Source organism: Gastrolobium bilobum, unplaced genomic scaffold (assembly GCF_033153095.1).
Source record: "Gastrolobium bilobum isolate Gb01-03AN ecotype WA unplaced genomic scaffold, APGP_CSIRO_Gbil_v1 utg500, whole genome shotgun sequence".
NCBI classification, from domain to species: Eukaryota; Viridiplantae; Streptophyta; class Magnoliopsida; order Fabales; family Fabaceae; genus Gastrolobium; species Gastrolobium bilobum.
The window spans coordinates 795,070-821,539 of record NW_026896335.1 but is presented as its reverse complement, the minus strand read 5'-3'; the positions used below and the strand labels follow the sequence as shown (position 1 = coordinate 821,539).

The window sequence follows — 26,470 nt, the reverse complement described above, 5'->3', positions numbered from 1 at the left end:
CAACACATCCAGACTGTTGCGATGCTAACTTGTTGGGATCAAATTTGATTTCTGATTCAAAATTTCTTCCCCCTGTTGCGTATGACTTGTGTTCACAGCATTTCTTTGATACCCACTCTGCTCGCCCCCACCATTTGCTTGCTTCTGTGTTCCTGTACCGTCTTAACTTTTGTTCTACCAACTTAGCTGCAAAAATGGTCTTATATTTGTCGTTAACATCCATGGCGAGAACCTCCAAACGAATATCATCCTTTAACAACCCCCCCCCCCCCCCCCCCCAAAAAAAAAGAAAAGAAAAAAAAAACAGCCCTTGGTATTACTCTTCTGGCATTGGTGGAACTTGTGCGGTTTCAAATTTTTCCACCTAATCATCAGCTGATCCTTTCTGTGTCAAAACCTTAAGTTGTGGAAAAGGATTTGCCTAATGCTTTTCTCCATAGCGTTCAAAAAGGGCGCACTTAAAAATCTCCCATCCTATTTGTGGATCGGATTCTTTGACTACTTTAAATGAGTACCATGTAATTCCCTCCATACAGATTTGAGCAAATTGAACCCGAATTTCCAATGGTGTTCTTTGTACATCAAAATATACTTCAACGCGTACCACCATCACATTGGATCAACTCCAGAAAATACTGGTAATTCAACTTTCTTGGCTGTCATTCTACAATCCTCATTATGAGAATTACGCAGTATTGTATAATTTGGTTCCGTTCCACCATATTTATCATTTACCCCATATTTTGCAAAGGATGAAACCCGGAATGTTGTTTGCAAAAACCTTCTCGAAGTTTAGTGTGCAAGGTCTCTAGGGACTTCGTGATATCTCCTACACTAGTGATGAGTGAGGCGAGGTTGGTTGAATGTTCTTCTAATAGCAAGGAATGACTTTTCATCGTTGCATCGTGATTCTGCAACGTAGTTTCATGTGGTTTGATTGATACATCCACTTCAACAATCCTCACATCCAATGCATCTACTCTTTGTGCAACCATTATTGTAAAGCATACATCAACCAAAAAATGTCTCCCTTTGAAATCTCTCAGTAAAAGGATAATAAAGGGACTAAAGGCAAAGCCAAGGAAAAATAATATAAAACACCTAGTCTGCAACATGAAACTTATTAAGAATATGCCTTCTAACAAAATTTAACCATGAATCATGAGAAATATTATAAAAGCAAACAATTAAAATTCACAGTTTATTACTTTTATGTGGTGATGTATGACATGCCTGTTGCTAACTGATTTTTGGCTTTCTGCAGCTTGTGGAGAAGCTTCTCATATCTGCTGTTGCAGATGCTGATGTTACCGTTCGCCGGTCTATCTTTGCTTCTCTCCATGGAGATAGAGGTTTTGATGAATATTTGGCACAGGCTGACAATCTGAGTGCAGTATTTGCCGCTTTAAATGATGAGGTATAACTAGACTAGATACCTTGTATTTTGAAGATGTCATGCTATGTGGCCCTTAGATTTTGATTCCCTGTTTAGTCTTGCATTAGGCTCCATTGGCTGATTCTTATCTAGGCAGTTGTGTAGGATGTTAAGTTTTATTGCAAGGGTGGTTGCTAGGTATCTTGGGGAATTATATTTACCTGTTATGCTTCAGAAGATGTTACATTGATATACACGTTGTTACACAGCTTTAAGGGCTTTTTTTTGTCAGGTTTGTTAAGCACTATGTTGTGTTTGGTGGTGAAATTTTATATTTTCCTTCACTTTTTAAATTATAATCCCATTATATTTGGACAAAATTGTGTTATTCATTCATTAAGAAAAAGTATGCAGAGATTGGACATCCTACCACCTTACCCTGGTAACGTTGTGGTTATGATTTATCATCATTGCTCCTGTACACTTTAGTAGGGACTATGAATTTATTTTCCAGTAATTTGCTCTTGAAACTTCATTTTGTTACATCCTGTTGATATTAAAGAGTAGTTCTGCAGCATTTTGATGTTAGAGAGTACGCAATTTCTGTGGCTGGAAGGTTATCAGAGAAAAATCCTGCATATGTTCTTCCAGCTCTTCGTCGCCATCTTATACAGTTGTTAACATACTTAGAGCAGAGGTAATTTTAAGTGTTTATTTGATTGGTAGATTATGCAGATATTTCAAAAGATTATTGTTATGGGGTGCATGGATAGAACAAAGAACTTTTCTATTCCATGTCCATTTTATTGTCTTCCTATGTCAGCAGTGCAGATAGCAAATGCAAAGAAGAAAGTGCGAAGTTGATTGGCTGTTTGATAAGGAATTGTGAACGGCTAATACTTCCATACATTGCTCCAATTCATAAGGTTTTAGAAGTTGTAGTGTTAAAGATACATTCATGTTCTTTTTTATTTGGTATCTTCTCAGTGATTTTCAAATTATATCAGGCACTGGTGGCGAGACTTGTTGATGTTAATGCCAATACTGGAATCATTAGCGGAGTCCTTGTAACCGTGGGAGATCTTGCCAGGGTGGTTAGTAAATTTGTCTCCTTTGGATGCTTGTTTTTTATATTTATTGGTAACCAACTTATTTAGATTGTGTCTCTGTTTAGGGTGGTTTTGCAATGAGGCAATACATTCCTGAACTTATGCCTTTAATTGTTGAAGCTTTGTTGGATGGAGCAGCTGTCTCCAAACGTGAAGTAGCTGTTGCTACTCTTGGTCAAGTTGTACAGAGCACTGGGTATGCACATGTTTGTTTTTGTTAATATATAGAATAAGTATACGTTGCTTTGTGCATCTTTATGACTTATTTGGGGATTTTTTCCATTAACAAAATGTTATGACTGTATACCAAAAAGAATAAAAGTTTAAGCTGTTGCATCTATGTGCACTTTTTTACATTCTAAGATTTTGTATTTTAAATTTCATATTTAGTTTTGAAAGGTTTATGTATTATTCTGGATGTGGAGATCATATGAAGAATAAAGTAAATTTGTTTTACACTAATGTAGTTCAAATTTGTGACACTATTTTGACAGGTATGTGATAACTCCATATAATGAGTATCCACAATTACTTGGGTTACTTTTAAAATTACTGAATGGTGAACTAGTGTGGTCCACCAGACGGGAAGTATTAAAGGTAATAGTAAGAATTAAGTAGATATTTCTTTATAATTCAGGCATGTATGTGTGATTAAAACATACTTGGGTTCCGCCAGGTTCTTGGGATTATGGGTGCTCTGGATCCTCATTTGCATAAACGAAATCAAAAAACATTGCCAGGGCCTCACGGAGAAGTTACCCGCCCTGCTAGTGATTCAAATCAACAGATTCAGTCTATGGATGAATTTCCCATGGACTTGTGGCCTTCTTTTGCTTCATCAGATGACTATTATTCCACGGTAGCACTTTAACATTCCTTGTTAATGTTTTGATTTGTTCCCACTTGTTTTGATATTTATGATATATTCTTTATGATTTCAGGTTGCAATTAATTCTCTCATGCGTATATTGAGGGATCCTTCACTTGCTAGTTACCACTTAAAGGTGGTTGGGTCTCTTATGTTTATATTCAAGGTATGCAAGCATGAAAGAGGCATTGTCTCTTGTGTGTGTTTTTTTCAAACCTATTGTTTTCGGTGTAGCCTTGGAAGTATTTGAGATCCTCCTGATTTTGACTCTGTTTCTTAATGAGTTCTTCTTTTATAAAAAGGAAAACAAGAATAAAGAGTTGTTGCCTCTTTCTGTTTAGTTTACTTCTCTCCCTGCAACTTTACGTAAATGTTACTCACAAATATTGATGAAGGAATGAGTGGAAGACCCCAAATTTTAAGGGGGACAAGAGCTTGAACCTTCTTTGGTTGAAGTTATTTTCTTTCTTCAATCTCACCAAGTTACTGAAAACTTTCATGAGGTTAATCTCGATCTATGTACTCAATAATTGAGAGCCCATGACCTCCCTACCATTACCGCCTAAAAAGCCACCTTAGATCAAAAGCAAGTAGTACTAAATATTAGTTATTTAGGCATGTGCGCCACACTATAATTCACTCTTACCCAGTATGTCAAATTTGGTAAAGAAAGCTTTGAATAGAAATGTTCAATATTTTTTATTGTTGCATATGGCAGAATTTTGATGTGAGCGTGAATTTTTGATGCACACTGATGAAATACTAATATTTGATATAAGAAGCTTACTATTTCGATTTCCTTATTTTGATATAATTTTTGGTACTGGAGAATATTTAAGTGTTGTCTTTCATTAGTTGGATATTGTTACAGTAATTCTTTCATACATTACTGATATTCGTTGCCAATTTGATTGTGTTTTTGTTTGTGAGGTCAGTCAATGGGACTTGGCTGTGTTCCGTACTTGCCAAAGGTTAGTTCTGAAGCTTACATTTGTAATGGTCCTTACTTTCTTCCACCTTCTTTAAGTCTAAGTTCATTGTTGTTTTGTGTCTGTCTTCGCATCTTAGTACTTATTTATGGCATTTGAATTCATTTTATGAATTATGGTAATTGGGGTGGTGGAATTGATTTTCCTTAATTGTTCAATGGCTTTTTCCTTTTCTTTCTTGTAGGTTTTGCCTGATCTCTTTCATACTGTTCGTACATGTGAAGATAGTTTAAAGGACTTTATAACGTGGAAGCTAGGAACTCTGGTGTCTATTGTGCGCCAGGTAGGTTTTAGTGCATTCAAAATATGTCCAATGTTTGTATGATCATTATTTTCTATTCTGCTTACATGTTCGATTTGATGTTGTTGTGCAGCACATTCGTAAATATTTGCAAGATTTGCTTTCTTTAATATCAGAATTTTGGTCATTATTCACTCTTCCAGCACCAGCTCATCCTGTCCTTGGCTATCCAGTTAGTGTTTCCACTTCTACAATTTAGTTAGAATAACCTAGGGATGTGTTCTTGTGGTTTATGATTCTTATTTTTTATATTCTTGAATGTTACAGGTTCTTCACCTGGTGGAACAACTTTGCTTGGCTCTTAACGATGAATTTAGAACATATCTTCCAGTTATTCTGCCTGGTTGTATTCAGGTCATTAGTGATGCAGAACGGTGCAATGACTACACCTATGTTCTTGATATTCTTCACACTCTAGAAGTGTTTGGTGGTTAGTACCAGTAGCATATTGTGTGTATTTTTATTTAAGCGCTGAATCACACAAGACCCCTTCAACTTATGGTCATGTTCAACTTATCCCTTCTGCTCCCAAAACTTGTAAGATTTTGTAAATTATTAAAGGATTGGTGCTGACATGCTAATAATTTTGAAATAAACATGAAATTCAAAAGAAAGAAAATTGTGACTGCCACTGTTAGTAAAAACAGGTTTTATATTATCAGTTTTGTGTTACTGTACAAAATGAGATTATAACATGTGTTATTGTTGTGGCCAGAAATGGCAAACCATGACAATTTTGTTCTTGGTTATATAGGGACTTTGGATGAGCATATGCATCTACTTCTTCCTGCTCTTATACGATTATTTAAAGTGGATGCCTCAGTAGACATAAGACGCGCTGCAATTAAAACTTTGACAAGATTGATCCCCCGTGTGCACGTTTGTTACTGTGCTTACTTCTATTTATCCGCAAATTTTTAAATTTGGATTTATTTATGCTAGATAACATCTTGTTTGGTCTTGATTGTTCTAGTCTTCTTTTTGATCCTTTTCCCGTTTATCATCAGGTCACTGGTCATATATCCTCTCTTGTACATCACTTGAAGCTAGTTTTAGATGGGTGAGTCCCTAATATCTAAAATTTCAAAATTGTACATGTTATAATGACTATAGAGATTTATGTCAAAGCAAATTGTGAACTGTGAAGCCAAGGTTTGCAAATATATGCAATCCTTACTCCTTAGGCAAAAGTTCATTCTGAATTATTGGTGGAACCAGTGTTTTAAAACTTGGACCGGTCATCGACTCGATCGAAGTACTGGGTCACTGGTTCAACCGGATTTCAAAATAATATATAATAAATATTAAATTATGAATATTATGTCCAACAAATAAAAGTAGTCTAGTGGTAAGCCTTTCGATCCTCAAACAAGGGGACTCAAGTTCGAATCTGTTGCTTGCAAAATGTATATATTTTACACAATTTAACAGAAAACTGGTTCAACACCGGTTGAACCTGGTTTTGGTCCGGTTCGAGTGCATAACCCATCTGATGCCAAGCTCGAACCGGTGAGGGCACCGAGTTACCGAAACCTGGGTCGACCAGGCTCGGACAAAAACACTGGGTGGAACTACCTTTTGCTACTACTGTGAGCCTTGTTCAATCTTAGTATTTTAATCACGTGGGGGATTATGCCTGAAGGAATTGCTAAAACTCCTTGGCAGCTTGTTATCCAACACTGGGAGAATGATGCACCATGAGGAAATCATATTTATAATTATTATTTTAATTTATTAAGTAATTGTAAATTGGAACTTAGGGTTTTTTAATTGAGGATTTAGGGATTTATTATCAATAATTTGGGAATTTAGGGATTTATCTCTTATTGTACGTTAGGTTTCCTTGAGTTCTAAGTTTGGGTTGCTTGTATTTATAGATTTAAGGTGGTCCTTTGAATAACCTATAAATTCATGCTATCTATCTCAGGATGGCAGCTTATTATCGAATGCTATTTGTGGAGAATTCTGAGATTGTTCTCTGCTTCCTTGTTCCCGTTTTATATTATCTGCTTATAATAGTCTTCCTTGGATTATATAAATTTGTCATATCATTTTAAGTGATTGATATTTGCCACTGAAAATAGCTGATTATACTATTTTTGAATTCTTTTGATCAATTGTGTTGCTCATTTTCTCTCTCAATTCTTGTTCATTTCATCTTTACATTCTTCTTTGTTCCTTGATATGGCGATGTCTATCAAATGTACTTCTCATTTACAGGAAAAATGATGAGCTCCGAAAGGATGCTGTTGATGCACTTTGTTGTCTGGCTCATGCCCTTGGCGAGGATTTCACAATTTTTATTCCATCAATACACAAACTACTACTGAAATACCGCTTGCGGGTCTTGAGCTTTTCCATGTTTATTTTTTTACTTTTTTCCCTTGATATGTGAAATCAAATTTTTTGTCTTAAAAATCTTTAAGTAATATATTACTGCAGCACAAGGAATTTGAGGAAATTGAAGGGCGTTTAAAGAGACGTGAACCACTAATCCTTGGAATCACAGCTTCTCAAAGACTGAACCGTAAGCTTCCCGTTGAGGTCATTAGTGATCCTTTAGAGGATGTGGAGGTTGATCCATATGATGATGGATCTGATGCTCACAGACTCAGAGGCCATCAGGTACCCTCTTGTAATGAGTTGTAAAGTTTTTTTGTCCATTTATTCTTGCCTTAGTTCACTGAGAAATATAGGTACTGGGCATGCTTCCCATGGCTTTTTAGTCAAAGTTCAAACTGACCAAGAAAGTTTGGGTGTTGAAACGCTAACTCCCTGTTGACTGCTTATGATAACATGAAGTGTTCTGATGAACATTGGTTTACGCATAGTAGTTAATAGCGGCGCTATTGCGCCGCAAGCCGCGCTGGATGCGGGTTGCGGTGGCCCACCGCAAGAACAGACTCCGCGCCGCGCCAGAAAGGAATTGCAGACATTGCGTCTGCTTTTGCGGTCAAATTGTGGAAATTTTGCAGGCAAATAGCTGGATGTGGGTTTTTAGTCGTTTTATTTAACCCCAACCCACTCCTTCCTGTCGCATGAAGTTGCCCCTTTCCACTCTATCTCTGCGCGCGAAGCTGCATCATAGTTTTGTGCTGTCTCTTGCTCTCTGCTTTGGCTTCCTCTCTCTATCGCGTGCTCTCTTGCTCTTTGCTATGGTTTCCTCTCTCTATTTCTCTGGCCTGTTTTGTTATTTCCTCTCTCTCTTTCGCGCTCGCTCTCTGTCTCTGGCATCTTTTATTTTATTTTTTTTCTGGCTTTTTTTTTTATTTCTTTATATCATCTTTTGTTTTTAATTTTTTTCTGGCATTTTTTTTTTTTTTTTAAATTTTTTACCATTTGTACCAACCCAATCAATTGGAGCCACCCACTCCAACTTATCACCAATAATGGCCACATCTTTAGCCACGTCAGTATTTTGGTTTAGGCTTGTACCAAAGTCAAGCTGGGTCCAACTATCATTTTCATCCTGCTGTCAACATTATTGCACATACCACTGATGTCACCCTTAGGGATAAGAAAAATGTAACCTAACGATTCTGTCTCTGTCTAAGGAAAAATTAAATATCAGGACAAAAAACAAAAACCTGGGGTTTAGTAAACTTAAAAGATTCTGTCCAAGTATGTTAAATTTACTATTGGTTATAATATACTTTAAAAAATAGCTCTTATATAATTGCTATATTTTTTATTATATTTAAGAAAATGGCTTATTATCATATTACTGTTTTTTTTATTGTGAATGAATGTTTTTATGTTTTAGTATATATATATATATAATTGCTATATTCTTTATTATATGTAAAAAAATGACTTATTATCATATTACTATTTTTAAAATATATTCTTTAAATATAATAAAGAATATAGCATTTTCTTAAATATAATAAAGAATATAGCAATTATATATATATATATATATATATATATAGATATAGAGAGAGAGAGAGAGAGAGAGAGAGAGAGAGAGAGAGAGAGAGGTTCTATTATTCCGCTATTTCCGCAATCCGCTATAGCGTTTCTTAGGGTTGGCCGCGCAGGTGGCAATCCACAATTGAATTTTGAACCTGACGTCTTGCCTTGATAATTTACATTTTACAAAACCAAAATGAAAAAGAATTCAAGAACTTAATTCAGAGCAACAATTTCTTCTACTAAATTGAGAGCCTGTTTGTTTGAGATTTTTTTAAGGAAAAAATGCTTTTTTAACTAAAAGATAAAACTTCAATTTCAAGATAATCGGTAAGCTTTTTTATGAAAAAAACATAAGAAAGGCAGTTTTACAGTTTTTTTTTTCAAAAGCTAAAATAGTAGCTTTTGAAAAAAAGCTATATCATAGAAGCACTTTTTTTCAAAGCTCACCCTGAATGGATGAATGAAATTTTCATTTCTCCAAGAATTTACATGTTTACACAAAAAATCACATCTTCAAATCACAGGCCGAACTTTGGCATTTTTTTTTTCAAATGCAAAAGCTTCGTCTGAAGTTCTGCATTCTATAGCTGCAATAGCTATAACCACCTCCAGTGCAAGTAAGAAAGGTGCTCTATTGCAACTTAGGTAGGCACTTGGCGTACAAGAAAGCAAAAGTTCCCAAACCACCGAAGATTGATGATATCAGGCTGGTGTGTTGATGTGTTAATTAAGAGTTAGGAGAGATACACAATATGCAAAGCCCTTTTCCAGCTGAGAGAAAGTGAGATAAAGATATGGTATGTGAAAAACTCAAGAGCTGGGTACATAATGAAAAATAATAAATGAAACAAAGAAAAAAATTAGTGAAATGGGAATTAGTAAAGTAATGCTGAGGAAGAAAAAGATACAAGTAAAAGGAGAAATGCTGTGACGTAAAGATTACAGAAAAGTCTAGAAAAAACAAATAGAATCATGTTTCGGCTGAATTCAGATTCATTTGGGTTTCATATATCACAACTGTAACCGACCTATATTTTTAATAATACATCTGATGCTGACTGATTATCAACATATTTGTACAATCAATCCAATATGGAATTATTAATTTTGTGTCAGTCGGATTTTTTCTGATTTATGCTCACCCTAAGATTTAGGACCATATAAAGTTTAAGACTACTTCATCTCTTAAAAGTGGCAACAGAAAAGTTTACGGCTTTCTTTTCCCACTACAAGCACCAAATTATTAGTTTATAACACATTGGTCCATTGCACACCGCATAAGAGCCTCACTCTCTTTACTCCTTGCAAAGCTATTGAAATGACATACAAGATCCAAACTTTATGAATATATTCAACATTCTCCAAAAACGGAGTCTGCACTGCAAATATCATGCAGCTTGACATGTAAAAATATATAGCTTCTAGTCTGATAATCAGAAATACCCAGTACATAGCAGAGAGCTTTGTTCTGTCGGTGAACCTGCAACAAATCATTTGTACTAATTATACTAAGCACTGTTGTCCTATTGAAAGATTGCACATTAGAGGGTAGCTTAGACTTACAAGTTTGGAGTGTTGGGAACTGGAATCCGGAAATAAGATTTACAGAAATACAGTTCAGAAGAGTCTAAGTACTCTACTTGTCATTTTTCTGTCCATACAGGTTAATGATGGTCGACTACGGACTGCTGGGGAGGCTTCTCAGCGAAGTACTAAGGAAGACTGGGCAGAATGGATGAGGCATTTTAGCATTCAACTTCTAAAGGAATCTCCTTCTCCAGCCTTACGAACCTGTGCTAGGCTTGCACAATTGCAGGTTTCATTGGCTATTGATATTATTCATTTTGGCATTAGTGTTTTATATCCTATTTCACTTCTTGTCTCTGTGTTTTACAGCCTTTTGTTGGGCGAGAATTGTTTGCAGCTGGATTTGTCAGCTGTTGGGCACAGCTAAACGAGACTAGCCAGAAACAGTTGGTTCGGAATTTAGAGATGGCCTTTTCATCTCCGCATATTCCTCCAGAAATTTTGGCTACACTTCTTAACTTGGTACATCTTCTCATCTTGGTGGATATATTGAATGTGTGAATGTGAACTATGACATCTATTATATTTGCTGCATAAATATTATTGATTAGGTACTTCTTGTTAAAAATGCCGAAGGTGAGAGTTTACTGAAGATATTTAACTGTAATGCATTTGAACAGAAAAATTTCTGAGATTTGTATTATTTTTTAATTTGTATTTGGATACTTCTATCATCATTTATGTCTACTTATTTATATTCAGATATGTTTTCTTGGGTTTTGTGTTTATTAATGTGACTTTTTTATTGCCCAAATAATGAAGTTTATTAATGGTCTAACTTTATAGAGAAAAGGCTACTGTAGGCTCATAAAGTATATTTTAAGGTGAAGGATGGATTTTTCTCAATCCTAGCAGCCCAATTACCACATATACCATACATTAGTTTGGAATTGAGTAAGGAAACTATTGTGCCTTGAAGTGTGTTTATCTTTTACCAATAATGCTTCTGTCAGGTACAATCATTCAAAATATATTTTCTGAAATATATATGGTACTTGATTGGGAAATTAGTCCATGAGTTCTTGTGATGGATGTATTTAGTTCTTAAATAAGCAAGCATTTAGAGTGGTGATGATCAATTTGAAGGATAGCCTATGTCATGAATTAAGCTATTAGGTGAAGATATATGAATGATTTTTATATTATATTTTTAACACGTCTCCTAACGCAAGAGTTCTTTGGGCTTGAAGGATGGACAATGCATAAACCCACCTATCCCGTGCTTAGAAATTCCACAATATTCATTAGAGGAATGAGAGCAACAAAAATCAAACTTTAGACCACTTGGTCATAGAGGCTTTGTTACAATGTCATGAATCAACTCTCCTAAAAGCTCAAGCTGTTAGGTGAAGACATATAAATTGTTTTTACGTTATATTTCTAACAGCCTACTATTTTTCATGATTGGTTGGGTGGTAAAGAGTTTTTTATTTATTTTTTTATGCCTTTATGGTACTTAATGTTGGGTGGTAAAGAGTCAACAAGAGCATAAGCTCAGTGATGCGGGCATAAGGATGTTCCGGTGGATGAGTGTACATACAAAATGATAGGATTAGGAATAAATGCATTGGAGAGAAAGTAGGGTAGCACCTATTGAGGAAAAGATAATAGTCTTGCCTAAAATGGTTTGGAATGTGAGAAGACCAATTGAAGCTCTAGTAAAAAGAGTGGATCAGATGGAGGAGTAGCTCTATTGTTGGAGGTATGGGGAGGCCAAGAAAAAAATGAGGAAAGCTAGGCGAAACCATAAAAAAGGACTAGGACCTAATCACCTAACTGGACTTGCTAAGGATTTAGTTCATGATAGAATAAAATTGTGTTGTTTGATCCATGTAGCTGACTCCACCTATTGCGAAAAGGCATTGGTTGTTATTTTTTTAAGTGACTTTTGTCATGAAAAGGAATTCAAGGTTTTGGTTTTTGAGGGATCTTTTTCAATCGGTTACTACACCCAACCTGCTGTTGTGTGGAATATGTTTTCTATCAAGTTTGGTTTCTTTGAAAACAAGGGTTATTTAATATTATTGATTTTGAAGATGCATGGAGAGAGATGAAACTCTGATATCTTGCTACTACTGGAATTTACTCTCTTATGTTTTGTTAATTGATTATGCAGGCTGAGTTCATGGAACATGATGAGAAACCTCTGCCTATAGATATTCGCCTTCTTGGTGCTCTTGCTGAGAAGGTCCTTTGCTTCTCTCCTTTCTCGTCTTTGGGTGTGTGTGTGTGGACATAATTCATGCATGCCCTTTAACAAGCTCTTTTAAACAACTTTTTAATCCTGTTATATTGGATATTTTTTCTGACTTTTCCTTATCCCTTTCACGTGTTGTCACTTTTGTATGTCACAGTGTCGTGCATTTGCAAAAGCCTTACACTATAAAGAAATGGAATTTGAAGGAGCACGTTCTAAGAAGATGGATGCTAACCCAGTTGCTGTAGTTGAAGCTCTTATTCATATAAACAACCAATTACACCAACATGAGGTTGATTTGAAGAGAAATGATTTCTTATCAAGTTTATCATTTGGCTGCTGCTTTCAAAGTTTTGACTTTGTTAAAACATTTACTTTTGCAGGCTGCAGTTGGAATATTGACCTATGCCCAACAGGGTCTAGATTTTCAACTTAAGGAGTCATGGTGATGTTTGACATTTTAACATCTATATTTATCAACCTTTCTTTTTTGTATGCAATTCTAGTTTATATCTCTGCATACTCATGAGAAGATTAGAAACTTATAGTTGATGTCCTTTAGGTATGAGAAACTGCAGCGATGGGATGATGCCCTCAAGGCTTACACTTTGAAGGCCTCTCAAGCAACAAGTCCACATCTTGTCTTGGAGGCCACTTTAGGTCTGTACTGATGAATTCACCCTCCTTTATAACTTCCTTTGTTTTGATTTATTTGAATGTGCTTCAACTCTGCACCAATTCTGGCATTTATGGTATCTGGTTAGCTATGAGCGTGGGAAATACTGCAATCTCCAGGGAATCCAGGGTGATGTTTATAGCAGGGAATGCTGAACTAACTTTCAAAAGAAATATCTACCAACATTATGTGTTAATATAGAAGTGATATTTGTAGAATCAGAATTCAAATACAACTTACATATATTTCTAATTCATACTTGGGAATAATTTTATATCCTGTACCCCAATAATTGGGAAATAACTTTATAACTTGAATGAAATACTTGAAATTGGCAAATATTAGAACATTAAAATTGAATTTGTATCAGCTCTTAGCATCTGATTTAGATGCTGTGAAGATTGATGCTCCTGCTATATAGCCTTGATTACCAAGGCAAGAATTATGCAGCTGTTTGGTTCAAATTATTAAATATAAAATACAAAGCTAAATGCTTCACAAGCAAGTTTCAAAAGTTTTGTAGTGGATAAATACTTGCATCCTGATTCCTAATTAGCAAGGAAAAAGATAAAGAAAAAACTACTTAGAGTTATTTGTTGACAAAGGAAATGTTCCACGGATGCATTTGGGTTTAAAATTTTGGCCATTTTTGTAAACATGTGTTACTGTAATCGTACCTCTTCTTATGTGAGAAGTGTATGTGCTCAAAATAAAAAAGGTGGGAAACGGACTATTTTTTTGTTTGGTGTATTCTCCCAGTCTAAATCTGTGTGCATTTCGCTACTAGGCATGCTTAAACCAGAAGAATATGATCTTTTGTTTCTTTCCTTTCTTTTGCCTTCTGTTGCTTTTGTAGTTCTAATTGAGATTTTGGCCTTACCATTTTATCTTTTAATATGGTCCTTCAATAAAGCCATTGGCCAAGTGCAGTCTCATTGGAGATCTCGGCATAACCATTTCATCTTTTTCTCCAAAAGTGATCGGATCGCTGCTCATGCAAAGGGATATTTTAGCCCTGCATGAATGTATTCTAGTTTTTCCTTTTCTGTTTTTCACCTTTTGTTCCCTTTTAACCCAAAACAAGAAAGTGCCCTCCAGTTTGTCTGAAAATCCACAAAGTAATGCCCCTATGTAGGTCAGGGGACGAATATAAAGAGAAGGTACATGAACATTCATGTCCCAAACAGAAGTGGCTGAAGGTTTTTTTTTTCTTTATTCAAATGTCGCATTCTTTTCTTGCTCCTTTGGAATTCTTTTTCATCTTTGAAAACGTGTGAACCTGGAGCTTGCTTTTCAGGTAGAATGAGATGCCTTGCTGCATTGGCTCGATGGGAAGAGTTGAGTGACCTATGTAAAGAATATTGGACCCCAGCTGAGCCAGCTGCTCGTCTTGAAATGGCACCAATGGTTGGTTTTATACTCTTATCATGTGTGATGGACCTTTTTCCCTGCCTGTGCTTATGGTGTTAATGTTGTTTTTTTAGGCTGCAAATGCTGCTTGGAACATGGGAGAATGGGACCAAATGGCAGAATATGTGTCTCGATTAGATGATGGTGATGAAACAAAACTTCGAAGCTTGGGGAATGCTGCTTCTAGTGGCGATGGAAGTAGTAATGGTACTTTCTTCAGGGCAGTTCTATTAGTTCGTAGAGGAAAGGTATTTGCTTGCTTGAGACATCTACTATTGGTTTCTGGTTTATTAAATTTTACTTATTGTGATCTTAATCTATTGGCAGTATGATGAAGCACGTGAGTATGTTGAAAGAGCTAGAAAATGTCTGGCGACAGAGCTTGCCGCTCTGGTGAGTATGCTTGTAAACTTCTCTTACTAGTTTTATTCTTTAGCTTTGATTATTTTGAATTCAACTAATCATGTAATCATATTGGACACAGTGCCTTAGTTCATTATCATTGGATAACAAGAAGTTTCACTGATACTAAGTGATAGCACTGTGTTTTTGGTAATGGGGTTGGGAAGTTCTGTAATCACTTCCCATGCTGTACCTGTATTGTACTATATGCTGGTCATTCACCACCCACATATGACATCATTTTGAAGTACTTGTTCTTCATATGCTCTACGTTAATATAATTTCACCTTGAGAATGCATTTGATTGTAGGATTTAAAAGCAGCCTTACATTTCATATTGGTTAGAGATATTGATAAAAACCATTTCCGAGCCTTTACTAACAACTTAAGCATTAGGAATTAATTGCCCCTCTACTCAGAGTTACATAAGCCTTCTGCAATTTGACTTATATGGTGAAATCTTGTACTCTTTATGCTCATTATTTGAATAATGTTGTCTTGTGGATCTATAAGTATCACGGATCCCCATGAAACATTGGTTCATACAGCCTTTATACATGCCTTCTTCTGAATGCTTTTTATTGCCTAGTATGATATTCCTGTAGTTTCCATGTGTAGTTTAAATGATGTAATTGTTATTCCTATTTCATTTTCTTATAAAGAAACTTGTTCTCATAAATTTTTTCACTTCCAGGTTTTGGAGAGTTATGAGCGTGCTTACAGCAATATGGTTCGTGTTCAGCAACTATCAGAACTAGAAGAGGTTAGCTCTAACAGTTTCAGAAGTCTTACCTTCAGTTGCTATCCTTTACCCAATGTTATAGTTGTGAATTTAACTTGGGAAGATCTTCTCTTCCACCAGGTTATTGATTACCGTACACTTCCAATTGGAGACCGAGTTGCTGAAGAGCGTCGGGCTCTTATTCGCAATATGTGGACTCAGCGTATACAAGGAGCTAAAAGCAATGTTGAGGTAAACAGATTTTCCCTACTAAAAATGCATGTGCATGCTTAAACATTACGGGTGTTTTATGGATTAAATTTCAAAGGAATGTAATTAAAGTCTTCCGAGACTTTTGGGATTCGCTGTTTCTTTGGTAGGGCTTGGAGGGAGATTTTTCGTACCTTCTGAGATGCACTGTACAATATGGGACCAAGAAGCCAAAATAAATGATATTTTAGTCTGTATAAGTTAAAAAAATGGATTCTCCTTTTCATGCTCACTCATATTTCGGTGAGATAATGCAGAAGAAAAATTGCAAAATCCGATTTAATTTATCATAATCGATTAGTTAAAATGTTGGTTAATTGTATTCTGAAACACGGAAAAAAATCATTGGCTTATCAGCTTATCTAATTCAACAAAAGATAGAAACAAATCCACTATTTGTTTTATATCAAGTAATACGTAGAGTAGCTCCCAATATAGTAGTAAAAGCAAGACTCGAAGGCTTATTGACTCATCAAGTTCCCGTTGAAATCTGATCCACATTGGAAATTGCTAGGGCTACTACCTTGTGGATTAAAGGCCATAATTATTTTTCTTAATAAGCATTAGTATTAAGAATATAATACTAATATATTCTTAAAAAACATTAGGGCTACAACTCTTTACTAAAGCTCTCTCCAGGCTGTGGCTTACCACTACAGCAACTGCAACTCTGACACATGATGTTATAGGAGTTCTGGAGTGGAACAGGACTGCAATTCAATGCTCCACTGTGATAGCGCTGCTACGTTGTTAGAATATCCTATTAGAATATGTTAAACGCTGTAGGTATTTATGGTGGGTTATCATGTATGTAGTGTAGAATGAGTTAGGATTATGTATATCAGGGATTAAATCATAGTAATTTAAACCCTCACTAATGTATATCGAGACTGTATGGACTGATGCAGACACACAATTTACTCAACCAGATTTGCTTTCTAAATTTCAAGTATCGTTATTGACAACTCTGGGTGTCCCATATTTAGTTTTAAATCTCTAACATTAGTTTATAAATGAGCTTGCAACCTGGTTTATCCTTGTAATTAACATTTTTCAAAATTAGGCTTGAATTTCCTTCCTCTAACTTTCTGGTGCTTGTTTGTAGGTTTGGCAGTTACTATTGGCTGTTAGAGCACTTGTGCTGCCTCCCGTAGAAGATGTTGAAACTTGGCTCAAATTTGCTTCTCTTTGCAGAAAAAGTGGACGTATTAGCCAAGCAAGATCTACTTTAGTTAAACTTCTACAGGTTTATGCTGTGTACCTGGCCTAAGAAGTTTGTTGTCTTGGTGTTAATTCTTATTCTTGATTTGTTGTCTATCTGACTCGAGTTATTTTTCATTCTATCAGTATGACCCTGAAATATCTCCTGAAAATGTACGATACCATGGCCCTCCTCAAGTAATGCTAGCTTACTTGAAGTACCAGTGGTCGCTTGGAGAGGATTCAAAGCGCAGGGAAGCATTTATTAGGCTGCAGGTATAATATGTCTCCTTTTATACAGTGAGCTCTTATCTAAACTTAAATATTTACTGCCAATTATCTGCGTGCTTTACTTGGCCTAGAGTTTGGCTATGGAACTTTCAAGCGCACCCACCATTCAATCAGTCACACCTTCTGGGTTCACAAGTGTTTTGAATCCAAATGTTCCTCTCCTTGCCCGTGTTTATCGGACTCTTGGGTCCTGGCAGTGGTCACTTTCTCCTGGGCTGGTTGATGAGTCCATAAAAGGTTCTTAGTTATTATAGTTTAGACTTTAAAGACAAAATGATATTGATCAATTTTTTGATTTAGTTTCAACGTTTGTAGATATACTTAATGCATTCACAAACGCTACTCAGTATGCAAATAAATGGGCCAAAGCTTGGCATAAATGGGCATTGTTCAATACAGCAGTGATGTCGCATTACACTTTAAGAGGTTTCCCCGATGTTGCAGCACAGTTTGTTGTTGCAGCTGTTACTGGGTACTTTCATTCTATAGCATGTGCTGCAAATTCTAAAGGTGTTGATGATAGTTTGCAGGTAAGCTCCAATTTCTGTTATAATGTGAAACTATCAACATATGTATCCATCAATTTGGACCACATTAGCAATGATGAAATTTTTTTTGCTGAGTTATTATTGTTTGTCCTGACTCGAGCATACTGTATGTCCTTTTCTTTATATTCTTAAGCTTGCTGTGGTATTGGCTGCAGGATATTCTTCGACTTCTGACATTATGGTTCAACCACGGAGCTACGGCAGAAGTTCAAATGGCCCTAAAGAAAGGATTTTCCCTAGTTAATATCAATACTTGGCTAGTAGTTCTACCTCAAATAATTGCCAGGATACACTCTAATAACCATGCTGTGAGAGAGTTGATACAATCACTTTTGGTTCGAATTGGGCAAAATCATCCACAGGTATGTGGCTAATATTGTTGACTTGGAGTGGTTTCCACTTACCAATTTTCTTTTAGAAGTAGCACTCTGTAGATGTTGGACTGTTGTTCTTTTCTGAGAACTGGGAAGATATCGTGAACCTGTGGAAGCAGCAAGTATTTATGTTTGGATGGATTCCATTTTTTGTCGGTTATCTTTATATGAATTTATTTCTTTTTTCAAAATGGATACTTTTTTGTATATTCCTGTTATACTTGTGTTACAACCTTGGACCTTGGCATCTTTTTTCTATTCTGTATCCTTCATGCAAAAGTATGGTTCTATTCAAAAATAATATTGCAACTCTTTCGGGAGGACAAGAACTATAAACCCATTGTGCTAAGGCACTGCCACTGTCCATCTTTAAGTCTTGGGGAGTTGCTTAATTCTATCATAGATTTATTCCTTACATTGCTGCAAATATATATCAGTAGTTTAATATGATGATAAGTTTAATACTTTAATAATGAAGTACTCTTCTATGAAGCTTTTGCTGGAGGCAGTTGCAAGTAGTAATTTGAGACTAAAATAAAGAAAAAGGAAAAAAGGAGTGTTGACAAGCCTTAAAGTTTGCAAAATGAGACCTACTTTAATTGGATGACAAATCTGGGACTATGTAGTGTAATGACATGGTTAAGTCAGATTCCTTTTATTTTCAACTTGATATACTACTTATGTTACTTCACGGGGAGTAGCACTTGAATGATTTACTGAATGCTTCTTATTGTACTGTTGGCCATGCCACTGTAAATGATTTGGATGTCAAATTTGTTATTAACTTCGGACGATTGTGTTTTGTTTCTTCTGTAGGCTCTCATGTATCCTTTGCTTGTGGCCTGCAAATCGATAAGCAACTTACGCAAAGCTGCAGCTCAGGAAGTTGTGGACAAAGTTCGGCAGCATAGTGGTGTACTTGTGGATCAGGTTTGATAATAATCTATCCAAAGTTTATTTTTGTCAGACTTCTGCCATTTTAATCCTAAGCTGGCTTTATCTACAGGCGCAACTTGTATCAAAAGAACTGATCAGAGTTGCTATTCTGTGGCATGAACTGTGGCATGAAGCGCTGGAAGAAGCTAGTCGTTTGTATTTCGGTGAACATAATATTGAAGGGATGCTAAAGGTGTTGGAGCCATTGCATGAAATGCTTGAAGAAGGAGCGATGAAAAACAATGTTACCATAAAGGAGAGAATATTTATTGAGGTTTTATTATAATCTCCTTGTCTGGGTTGTTTGTTTAAACCATTATAGTATATAGTTGGCTGTCTTGGAAACCTTGGTTATATTATTATCATAATTTCTTACCTTGGGGTAATCACCTTAAAACTTATTGAGTTTAAATTTGTCAGTACTTTTTTGTTATTTCAGGCCTATCGACAGGAATTATTAGAGGCGTATGAGTGCTGTATGAATTATAAGAGAACTGGGAAAGATGCTGAGCTTACCCAGGTATGAAAGTTTGGAATTGTAAAATTGTAGTGAGTAACTTGTTATGAAGGTCCTGGCTCATTCGGATGCTTTAATGTATTGGGACAAAAGATGTTATAAATCTTGGTCAAATCCTATTCGTGGTAGAAAACTTCCTTCCAGAAAAGGGGGAACTCAGACAAATGTGGAAAACCATGATCTGATCCTACTCTCTATATTAGGAAATATTCTGTATTCAGCAACATATCGCATCCCTCACATTTAGTTGTATTTTCTAGTCAATTGGGAATTCCAAAAAAAACATGGGATCTGACTTTAGTTTATTTTCTTCTGTCAAGGCTGACTTTCTATAACTCTAACTTTTGTGTATCAGAATTATCTGAAAATAATATTTTTCATATTCTTCAATTTCGGAGACGTACAACCAAAACAAAAACCCTCATTAATGGATGAAACTACATTAATGGTTTTATATGTCTCTAACAAGCTTATTAAATCCCTCCAATGTTCCCTCATATCATTTAGCGTAATTCTCTCAGTCCCTACTCCAAAGCATATTTATAGACAAACCTTTTTTTCTAGATAGAAGAGAGAGAGAGAACTTGAATTCCTTTTCAGTCATGAATAGCAAACTTCCATGAAATTTAGGTACTCTAACTGAAGCCCCTAAAACCAATCAAAAGAACTGTTCCAAAATCAGGAAATATACTTCACAGTCCAGAGTCTAATCCATATGGAAGGGGCTGTTGGGCAGTGTAAGAATAAATGAACAGCATTTTCTGTAGTAGAATGAAACACAACACGTGTAAGGACTAATGAGAAAGAATTAATCTTAGAGGAAGCTTTAGATTTCCAAATGAGCATATCAAGAAGGAATCTGACTCTGTTAGAAATTAGTAGCAGGAGTTGCACTCCTGAAAAGAGCCTTAAATCCAAACTGTAAATTAATGAAAAAGAATCAAGCAAAAGTGATACGAACCTCACCCCAAAAGCTAGTTCAAGAGGTAGAAGAGCCCAAAGTCCATATAAACCCTATATTAGTCATCCATATAACCATTGTGGGACTTCAAGTCCCATACCTTGGAGCAGGATCGTAGCATTCCACCACGCTGCGCCCACAGGGGCTGGCTTTGCGCTAGTCTTTTACTAGCCCTTGACGAACACTGCAATGCCAGAGTCACCACACGCGCCACTCGATTGCAACTGGGAGACATAGTCGAATGCTTTGATACCAATTGATACGAACCTTGGGAGAACCTTACCCCAAAAGCTAGCTTAAGAGGTAGGAGAGCTCAAAGTCCATGTAAATTCCACATTAGTCACCCATATAACCAATGTGGGACTCTAAGTCTTATGTTTCTCTATTATACAGGTTTCTGAAAAACAAAAGTACCACGAAATATTGCAACCTTGACTAATATAGAAATGCTGAATTTCAAAGAATTAAATCAATTAGTTATTTGCAATTATGTTTGATCCACTTTGTTCGATCCACTTTTATGCATTCTGATTGTATTTTGGAGATCATATTCGGGGTTAGATGGGTTGTTCAGTCTTCACTGTAGGATGGATAAACAAGCTGCTAAGACATCTTCCTAGATTTTGATTTGTTTGACAACATCTTCCATGTCTATATTTGCTCCCTTTTTTTGTGTGCATGTTACTTGTTTTGTGTGTGTTTTGGTACATAACTTATCCTCCCTTAGTTATAACTTATATTTGTCTGCATGCATGGCTAGCAGTCTCCATGAAAGTAACAACAATTGCAGTCTGCTTCTGTAATTTTCCCTTTCTGGCACTAGTTTTCTAATGATTTCTTTGTCAGGCATGGGATATCTATTATCATGTATTCAGAAAGATAGATAAGCAACTTCAAAGTCTTACAACTTTGGACTTGGAGGTAAGAGTGATGCTTAGTCAATCATTTATTTCATTGTTTTGGGCCTTAAATTTTGTGCATATTTTGTAGTCTGTTTCTCCAGAATTGCTAGAATGCCGCAATTTAGAGCTTGCTGTTCCTGGGACATACCGAGCTGGTAAATTAGTTTTGTTTGTTTCCTTGATGCTAAATCATATTTAGATATTTATTGATTTACTAAAACATCTATATTCTTTTTTCAGATGCACCAGTGGTTACAATTGCATCATTTGCACGCCAGCTTGTTGTCATAACATCTAAGCAACGACCCAGGAAATTAACCATTCATGGGAGTGATGGTGATGATTATGCCTTCTTATTAAAGGGACATGAGGATTTACGCCAGGATGAACGAGTCATGCAGGTATTTCCTCCCTATGGTTTTCTTTGAGCATGCTGTTTGTATATCTTTGGTATCTGGTAAATTTTTGTCTAGGTTCATTCATCTTGATGAGTACCCTATCATTATTTTTGTTAGCTTTTCGGTTTGGTGAATACCCTGCTCGAGAATTCTCCTAAAACAGCAGAGAAAGATCTGTCTATTCAACGATATGCTGTGATTCCTTTATCTCCAAACAGTGGTTTAATTGAATGGGTCCCAAATTGTGACACCTTGCATCATCTTATTCGGGAGTACCGAGATGCTAGAAAGGTCAGTTAGAATCCCCTCGTTTTCTTCTATCCATTGCTCCCCATAGTCCCTGTTGCTATCACTTATTACCATTTTATAATCTGGGTTTAAATGTAGTAATAGTTTATTAACTCATAAATATGATAATTTTCCATGCCCTTGTTGTACAGATAACCTTGAATCAGGAACACAAATGCATGCTCAGTTTTGCACCCGATTATGATCATCTGCCTCTTATAGCTAAAGTGGAGGTGTTTCAGCATGCATTGCACAATACTGAAGGAAATGACCTTGCCAGGGTAATATAATGTTTTTATAAATTTTAATTGGCATACGGTCTTCTATAACATATACTTATCTCGAGTTTCACAATGTTCCTACTTTTAGATTCTTTGGTTGAAAAGTCGAACATCAGAAATTTGGTTAGAGAGGAGGACAAATTACACCAGGAGTTTGGCAGTTATGAGTATGGTGCGTCCTTACTATGCACAAGTTGAAGTTGTGATACCTGCTACATTTTATAATGTGTAATTCACCATGTAGAATCTATGCTTTTCAGAAGTTCCATGATATTCTGATTTTATTGTATTTCAAAAGCATTTATAAGAGGTCCCACTAGGTGGCTTTACCAAACCTTTGATAACTCAGCTGGAAAAGATAGACTTATGCCAGGGAAAATTTTGGTCATCACTTGATGTCCTTCCCCTGCCTTTCGAAGTTTTAAGCTTTCATAACCACTATTATCAACATTTTTCCCCCTTTAGTGCTACAATTCAATGTCTCCATTTTATTGTTGATATAAACTCACTGTGTATGCAATTATGCGCGAGTTTTTACCATCGACATTGATGACTTCTAATATTGTACATGCTTGGCTATTGATTGTCTATCTAATTTATGCATTCCTCCAAAAGCAATGTAAATTAGATTGCAAGTTCCAATTTGTAGTGTCAGCTTTTGTCCTTTTTATGACATTTTGCATATGATTTCCTGCGTCCTGGCAATAGTATCTTGAATAGTTGCCGACTGCAAATACATTTCCCCTCTGTTGTTGTGATATTAGTATTATTGTTGTTGTTGTTGTTTAATATGAGCTAAACTATAATGGTTGGGTTTTGCAAGGTTGGTTATCTTCTTGGCTTAGGTGATCGCCATCCAAGCAATCTCATGTTACACCGGTTTAGGTAGCCTGTGATAATAAATAAAGTTATCTGGATTGACATTAATTAAAAAATTTGAAGCATGTAATATTTTTTATGTTCCGCAGTGGAAAGATTTTACACATAGATTTTGGAGACTGTTTTGAAGCATCAATGAATCGTGAGAAGTTCCCAGAGAAGGTGCGCTCAAGAACTAATTATTAATTTTGGACGATAGTGGTTCTGGATATTTTGTTGTATCTTATCTTTTACGTTCCAATTCAGGTTCCATTTCGCCTGACAAGAATGCTTGTGAAAGCCATGGAAGTTAGTGGTATCGAGGGAAACTTCCGCTCAACTTGTGAAAATGTTATGCAAGTTTTGCGAACAAATAAAGATAGTGTTATGGCCATGATGGAGGTATAGATACTCCCCCCAGTTACCCTTTATTTGTGAAATTCTAAATGATGAAAGCATTTCTTTAGTAATGGGAGAAATTCAGATTCTGCATTGAAGTTTGAAATTAATTGTTAACTTGTGTAAATGTTAAATGCATTCCAGATCTTGAACTAAAGTTCTTGTCCCAATTGATGTGGCAATCCAGGTCACTGTTGCCATATCGTCAATCAAATTTAATGCCAAGAAAAGAAACATCATCTACAAAAAGGCCTTATCTTTGATTATTTATGATTTTTTAAGTATTATTTTTATATTTATAAAATTTAATTTATTACTCGGTAGTGCAGATTCAGCTGCCACATTTGGTACGAGTATTAGGATGTCTAGCATTACACGTTTTGGTTTGCTCATGTGGGTCCCAGGTTGTAGATACTTGATTGAAATTATTTATTAATATTTGTTTAGAAAATGGAAAACTATGAAGCAAAGCGTTGGAGTGAACTATGTGTTGGCCCTTAATCAAGTGTGATTAATTAGGGCTTGAACTCGGGTGACTGATTCTTGTTAAGTAGGGGCAGATTGTGGGGTGGTTGATATACGACTGTTGCTGTGCTCTTCTGTACCTTTGCAAAGATAGTAGATAATTATTATTAATAATAATAGTAAAGACTACATATAAAGGTGAAAAAAGAATTAGGGCGAGATGAACAGTAAAGAAGAAAGATATGTTAAAAAGAATTTGTTTAGTAATTCAGCTCTTACTATTGCTTTAATCTTCATGTTGTTGCTCTTGAACGAACCGTTCTCTAACTGCATATGTTAAATTTGGGCCACTTATGTGGGAGTTGTTACTCTATACCATCTCATGTTAATCTTGATACATTTTAATAAATAAGTTGATTATTTGTTCTTTCTGCATTCAGGCCTTTGTACATGATCCTCTCATAAATTGGCGTCTTTTTAACTTCAATGAAGTTCCGCAAATGTCCATGCTTACCAGCAATCATGTACCTCCTGTTGTAAATACTGAAGAATCTGCCCCAAATAGAGAGCTTCCCCATCCTCAGCGCGGCGCCCGTGAAAGGGAACTTCTTCAGGTACCTTCATACTGAATTATTTTATTGCTTGCTATTGATTAATGATGCTCATTATATCTACCTGCGCATATAGGCTGTCAACCAACTTGGTGATGCTAATGAGGTTCTGAATGAGCGTGCTGTGGTTGTCATGGCTCGCATGAGTAATAAGCTTACAGGACGAGATTTTTCAACTTGTTCTTCAGTATCAAACAACTCCCTTCAGCATGCGGTCGATCATAGCAGCTTAATTTCAGGAGACACTCGTGAAGTTGATCATGCTTTATCCGTGAAATTGCAAGTTCAAAAGTTAATTTTCCAAGCTACATCGCATGAAAATTTGTGCCAAAATTACGTTGGGTATGATCTCTTAACTCCTGTAGTTTTCATCGAGTAAATTTCGAATTTCACTTTTATATATATATATAGGGCTTATTCAAGCTGCTGGAGATAACTTTATCTCCGGTTACTAAATCATAACCGTACAAAGATGGATCAATGGTGATAAAGGAAGAGAGAGAAAAAGGGAATCATAACCATTCTAAGGTGAATCAATAAATATAAGGAAATAAATAATCAAAACAACGTAGTTTTGGTGTGGCCGGAGATAAACTTATCTCAAGCAGCTTGAGAAATGTTTTTCCCATATATATAAATAGAGAGAGAAAAAAAAAAAAAAAAAATTCCGGCAACTTGAGATAAGTTTATCTCCGACCACTCCAAAATTACGTCGTTTTGTTTATTTATTTCCTTATATTAATTGATTCACTTTTGAATATATATAGGTTATTTCTGCTGCTGCTTTACGTGCAGCAATTAAATACTTGCCATATATATGTTTGAAAACATTAAATGCGGAGAATCATAACCATACAAAGGATGAAAACATTAAATGTGAGAAATCATAACTATACACCTGTCGTTGCTGTACGTAAAGCAGTTACAGAAATGATTTTACCACATATATATATTTATAAGGAAAAGTGTTTGTCCTTTTAAATGACACAACTTATATCCTTTCACTCTCACAAAGAGATGGGATCCACACCTTTATATTTTTTTGTCCACTTTCTCCTCCTTTATCTATATCTTTCTCTCACTTAAAATGACACAACTTTATATCCTTTAAAATAATACACACTTTTTTCCATATATATATATATATATATATATATATATATATTGTTTGAACCTTGACAACATTATCTGTCCTTTTTGGCCCAATAACAAGTACAATGTATGGGCCAATTGTGAGAAAATCAAGGAATTGGTTTCCTCCTGTTTGACCGAGTGATTGACTGATTGTTAGATACTTGAGGTTGGCTCCATATTGCAATTTTATTGTTATAAATTGGCTTAGCCACCTTCCTCGCAACTTTGTTTTTTGTCTTTTAGATCAGATCAAAAGAACCTTTGATTACTTTTTTAATTTGATGTGATAATGAAGCTTTCATATGTACAGCGAATTGTGGCTTCTTGATTACTATGCTTTTCTTTGTTTCTCAGGTGGTGCCCTTTCTGGTAAATCTCGAGGCAGCAGTAAATATTGTATATGATTTGTACATAGTGAAGACTCGCCATGGATCCTTTCCTCGGAAGGCCCCTTTGCCTAAGCCCGCCCTCCCTCCCTCTTCCCTTC

General features: G+C 35.8%; 1 protein-coding gene across 3 annotated transcripts in view; it reads left to right on the top strand.

Moving 5' to 3' along the window:
• Window positions 1-26,467, top strand: part of LOC133299072 (serine/threonine-protein kinase TOR) — a 32,968-nt gene extending 6,501 nt beyond the window's left edge. For 2 of the 3 annotated variants that reach the window (XM_061498486.1, XM_061498488.1), the window contains 47 exons: window positions 1,265-1,417; window positions 1,951-2,072; window positions 2,202-2,301; window positions 2,383-2,469; window positions 2,550-2,680; window positions 2,979-3,081; window positions 3,161-3,343; window positions 3,426-3,518; window positions 4,288-4,323; window positions 4,526-4,624; window positions 4,716-4,814; window positions 4,910-5,072; window positions 5,397-5,521; window positions 5,650-5,702; window positions 6,863-6,986; window positions 7,085-7,267; window positions 10,221-10,373; window positions 10,454-10,606; window positions 12,261-12,332; window positions 12,499-12,633; window positions 12,725-12,786; window positions 12,904-13,001; window positions 14,315-14,424; window positions 14,502-14,675; window positions 14,755-14,820; window positions 15,524-15,592; window positions 15,692-15,802; window positions 16,926-17,066; window positions 17,168-17,296; window positions 17,383-17,548; window positions 17,627-17,841; window positions 18,015-18,221; window positions 19,050-19,163; window positions 19,240-19,443; window positions 19,609-19,689; window positions 21,494-21,568; window positions 21,638-21,704; window positions 21,790-21,950; window positions 22,065-22,238; window positions 22,388-22,516; window positions 22,605-22,688; window positions 23,340-23,401; window positions 23,485-23,557; window positions 23,642-23,776; window positions 24,679-24,852; window positions 24,926-25,191; window positions 26,338-26,467. In XM_061498486.1, the coding sequence (XP_061354470.1) occupies window positions 1,265-1,417; window positions 1,951-2,072; window positions 2,202-2,301; window positions 2,383-2,469; window positions 2,550-2,680; window positions 2,979-3,081; window positions 3,161-3,343; window positions 3,426-3,518; window positions 4,288-4,323; window positions 4,526-4,624; window positions 4,716-4,814; window positions 4,910-5,072; window positions 5,397-5,521; window positions 5,650-5,702; window positions 6,863-6,986; window positions 7,085-7,267; window positions 10,221-10,373; window positions 10,454-10,606; window positions 12,261-12,332; window positions 12,499-12,633; window positions 12,725-12,786; window positions 12,904-13,001; window positions 14,315-14,424; window positions 14,502-14,675; window positions 14,755-14,820; window positions 15,524-15,592; window positions 15,692-15,802; window positions 16,926-17,066; window positions 17,168-17,296; window positions 17,383-17,548; window positions 17,627-17,841; window positions 18,015-18,221; window positions 19,050-19,163; window positions 19,240-19,443; window positions 19,609-19,689; window positions 21,494-21,568; window positions 21,638-21,704; window positions 21,790-21,950; window positions 22,065-22,238; window positions 22,388-22,516; window positions 22,605-22,688; window positions 23,340-23,401; window positions 23,485-23,557; window positions 23,642-23,776; window positions 24,679-24,852; window positions 24,926-25,191; window positions 26,338-26,356 (5,733 nt within the window). In that variant the 3' untranslated portion in view covers window positions 26,357-26,467. The remainder of the gene's footprint in view (window positions 1-1,264; window positions 1,418-1,950; window positions 2,073-2,201; window positions 2,302-2,382; window positions 2,470-2,549; window positions 2,681-2,978; window positions 3,082-3,160; window positions 3,344-3,425; window positions 3,519-4,287; window positions 4,324-4,525; window positions 4,625-4,715; window positions 4,815-4,909; window positions 5,073-5,396; window positions 5,522-5,649; window positions 5,703-6,862; window positions 6,987-7,084; window positions 7,268-10,220; window positions 10,374-10,453; window positions 10,607-12,260; window positions 12,333-12,498; window positions 12,634-12,724; window positions 12,787-12,903; window positions 13,002-14,314; window positions 14,425-14,501; window positions 14,676-14,754; window positions 14,821-15,523; window positions 15,593-15,691; window positions 15,803-16,925; window positions 17,067-17,167; window positions 17,297-17,382; window positions 17,549-17,626; window positions 17,842-18,014; window positions 18,222-19,049; window positions 19,164-19,239; window positions 19,444-19,608; window positions 19,690-21,493; window positions 21,569-21,637; window positions 21,705-21,789; window positions 21,951-22,064; window positions 22,239-22,387; window positions 22,517-22,604; window positions 22,689-23,339; window positions 23,402-23,484; window positions 23,558-23,641; window positions 23,777-24,678; window positions 24,853-24,925; window positions 25,192-26,337) is intronic. The other variant, XM_061498487.1, reaches the window with a different exon arrangement.
• The last annotated feature ends 3 nt before the right edge of the window (window positions 26,468-26,470 follow it).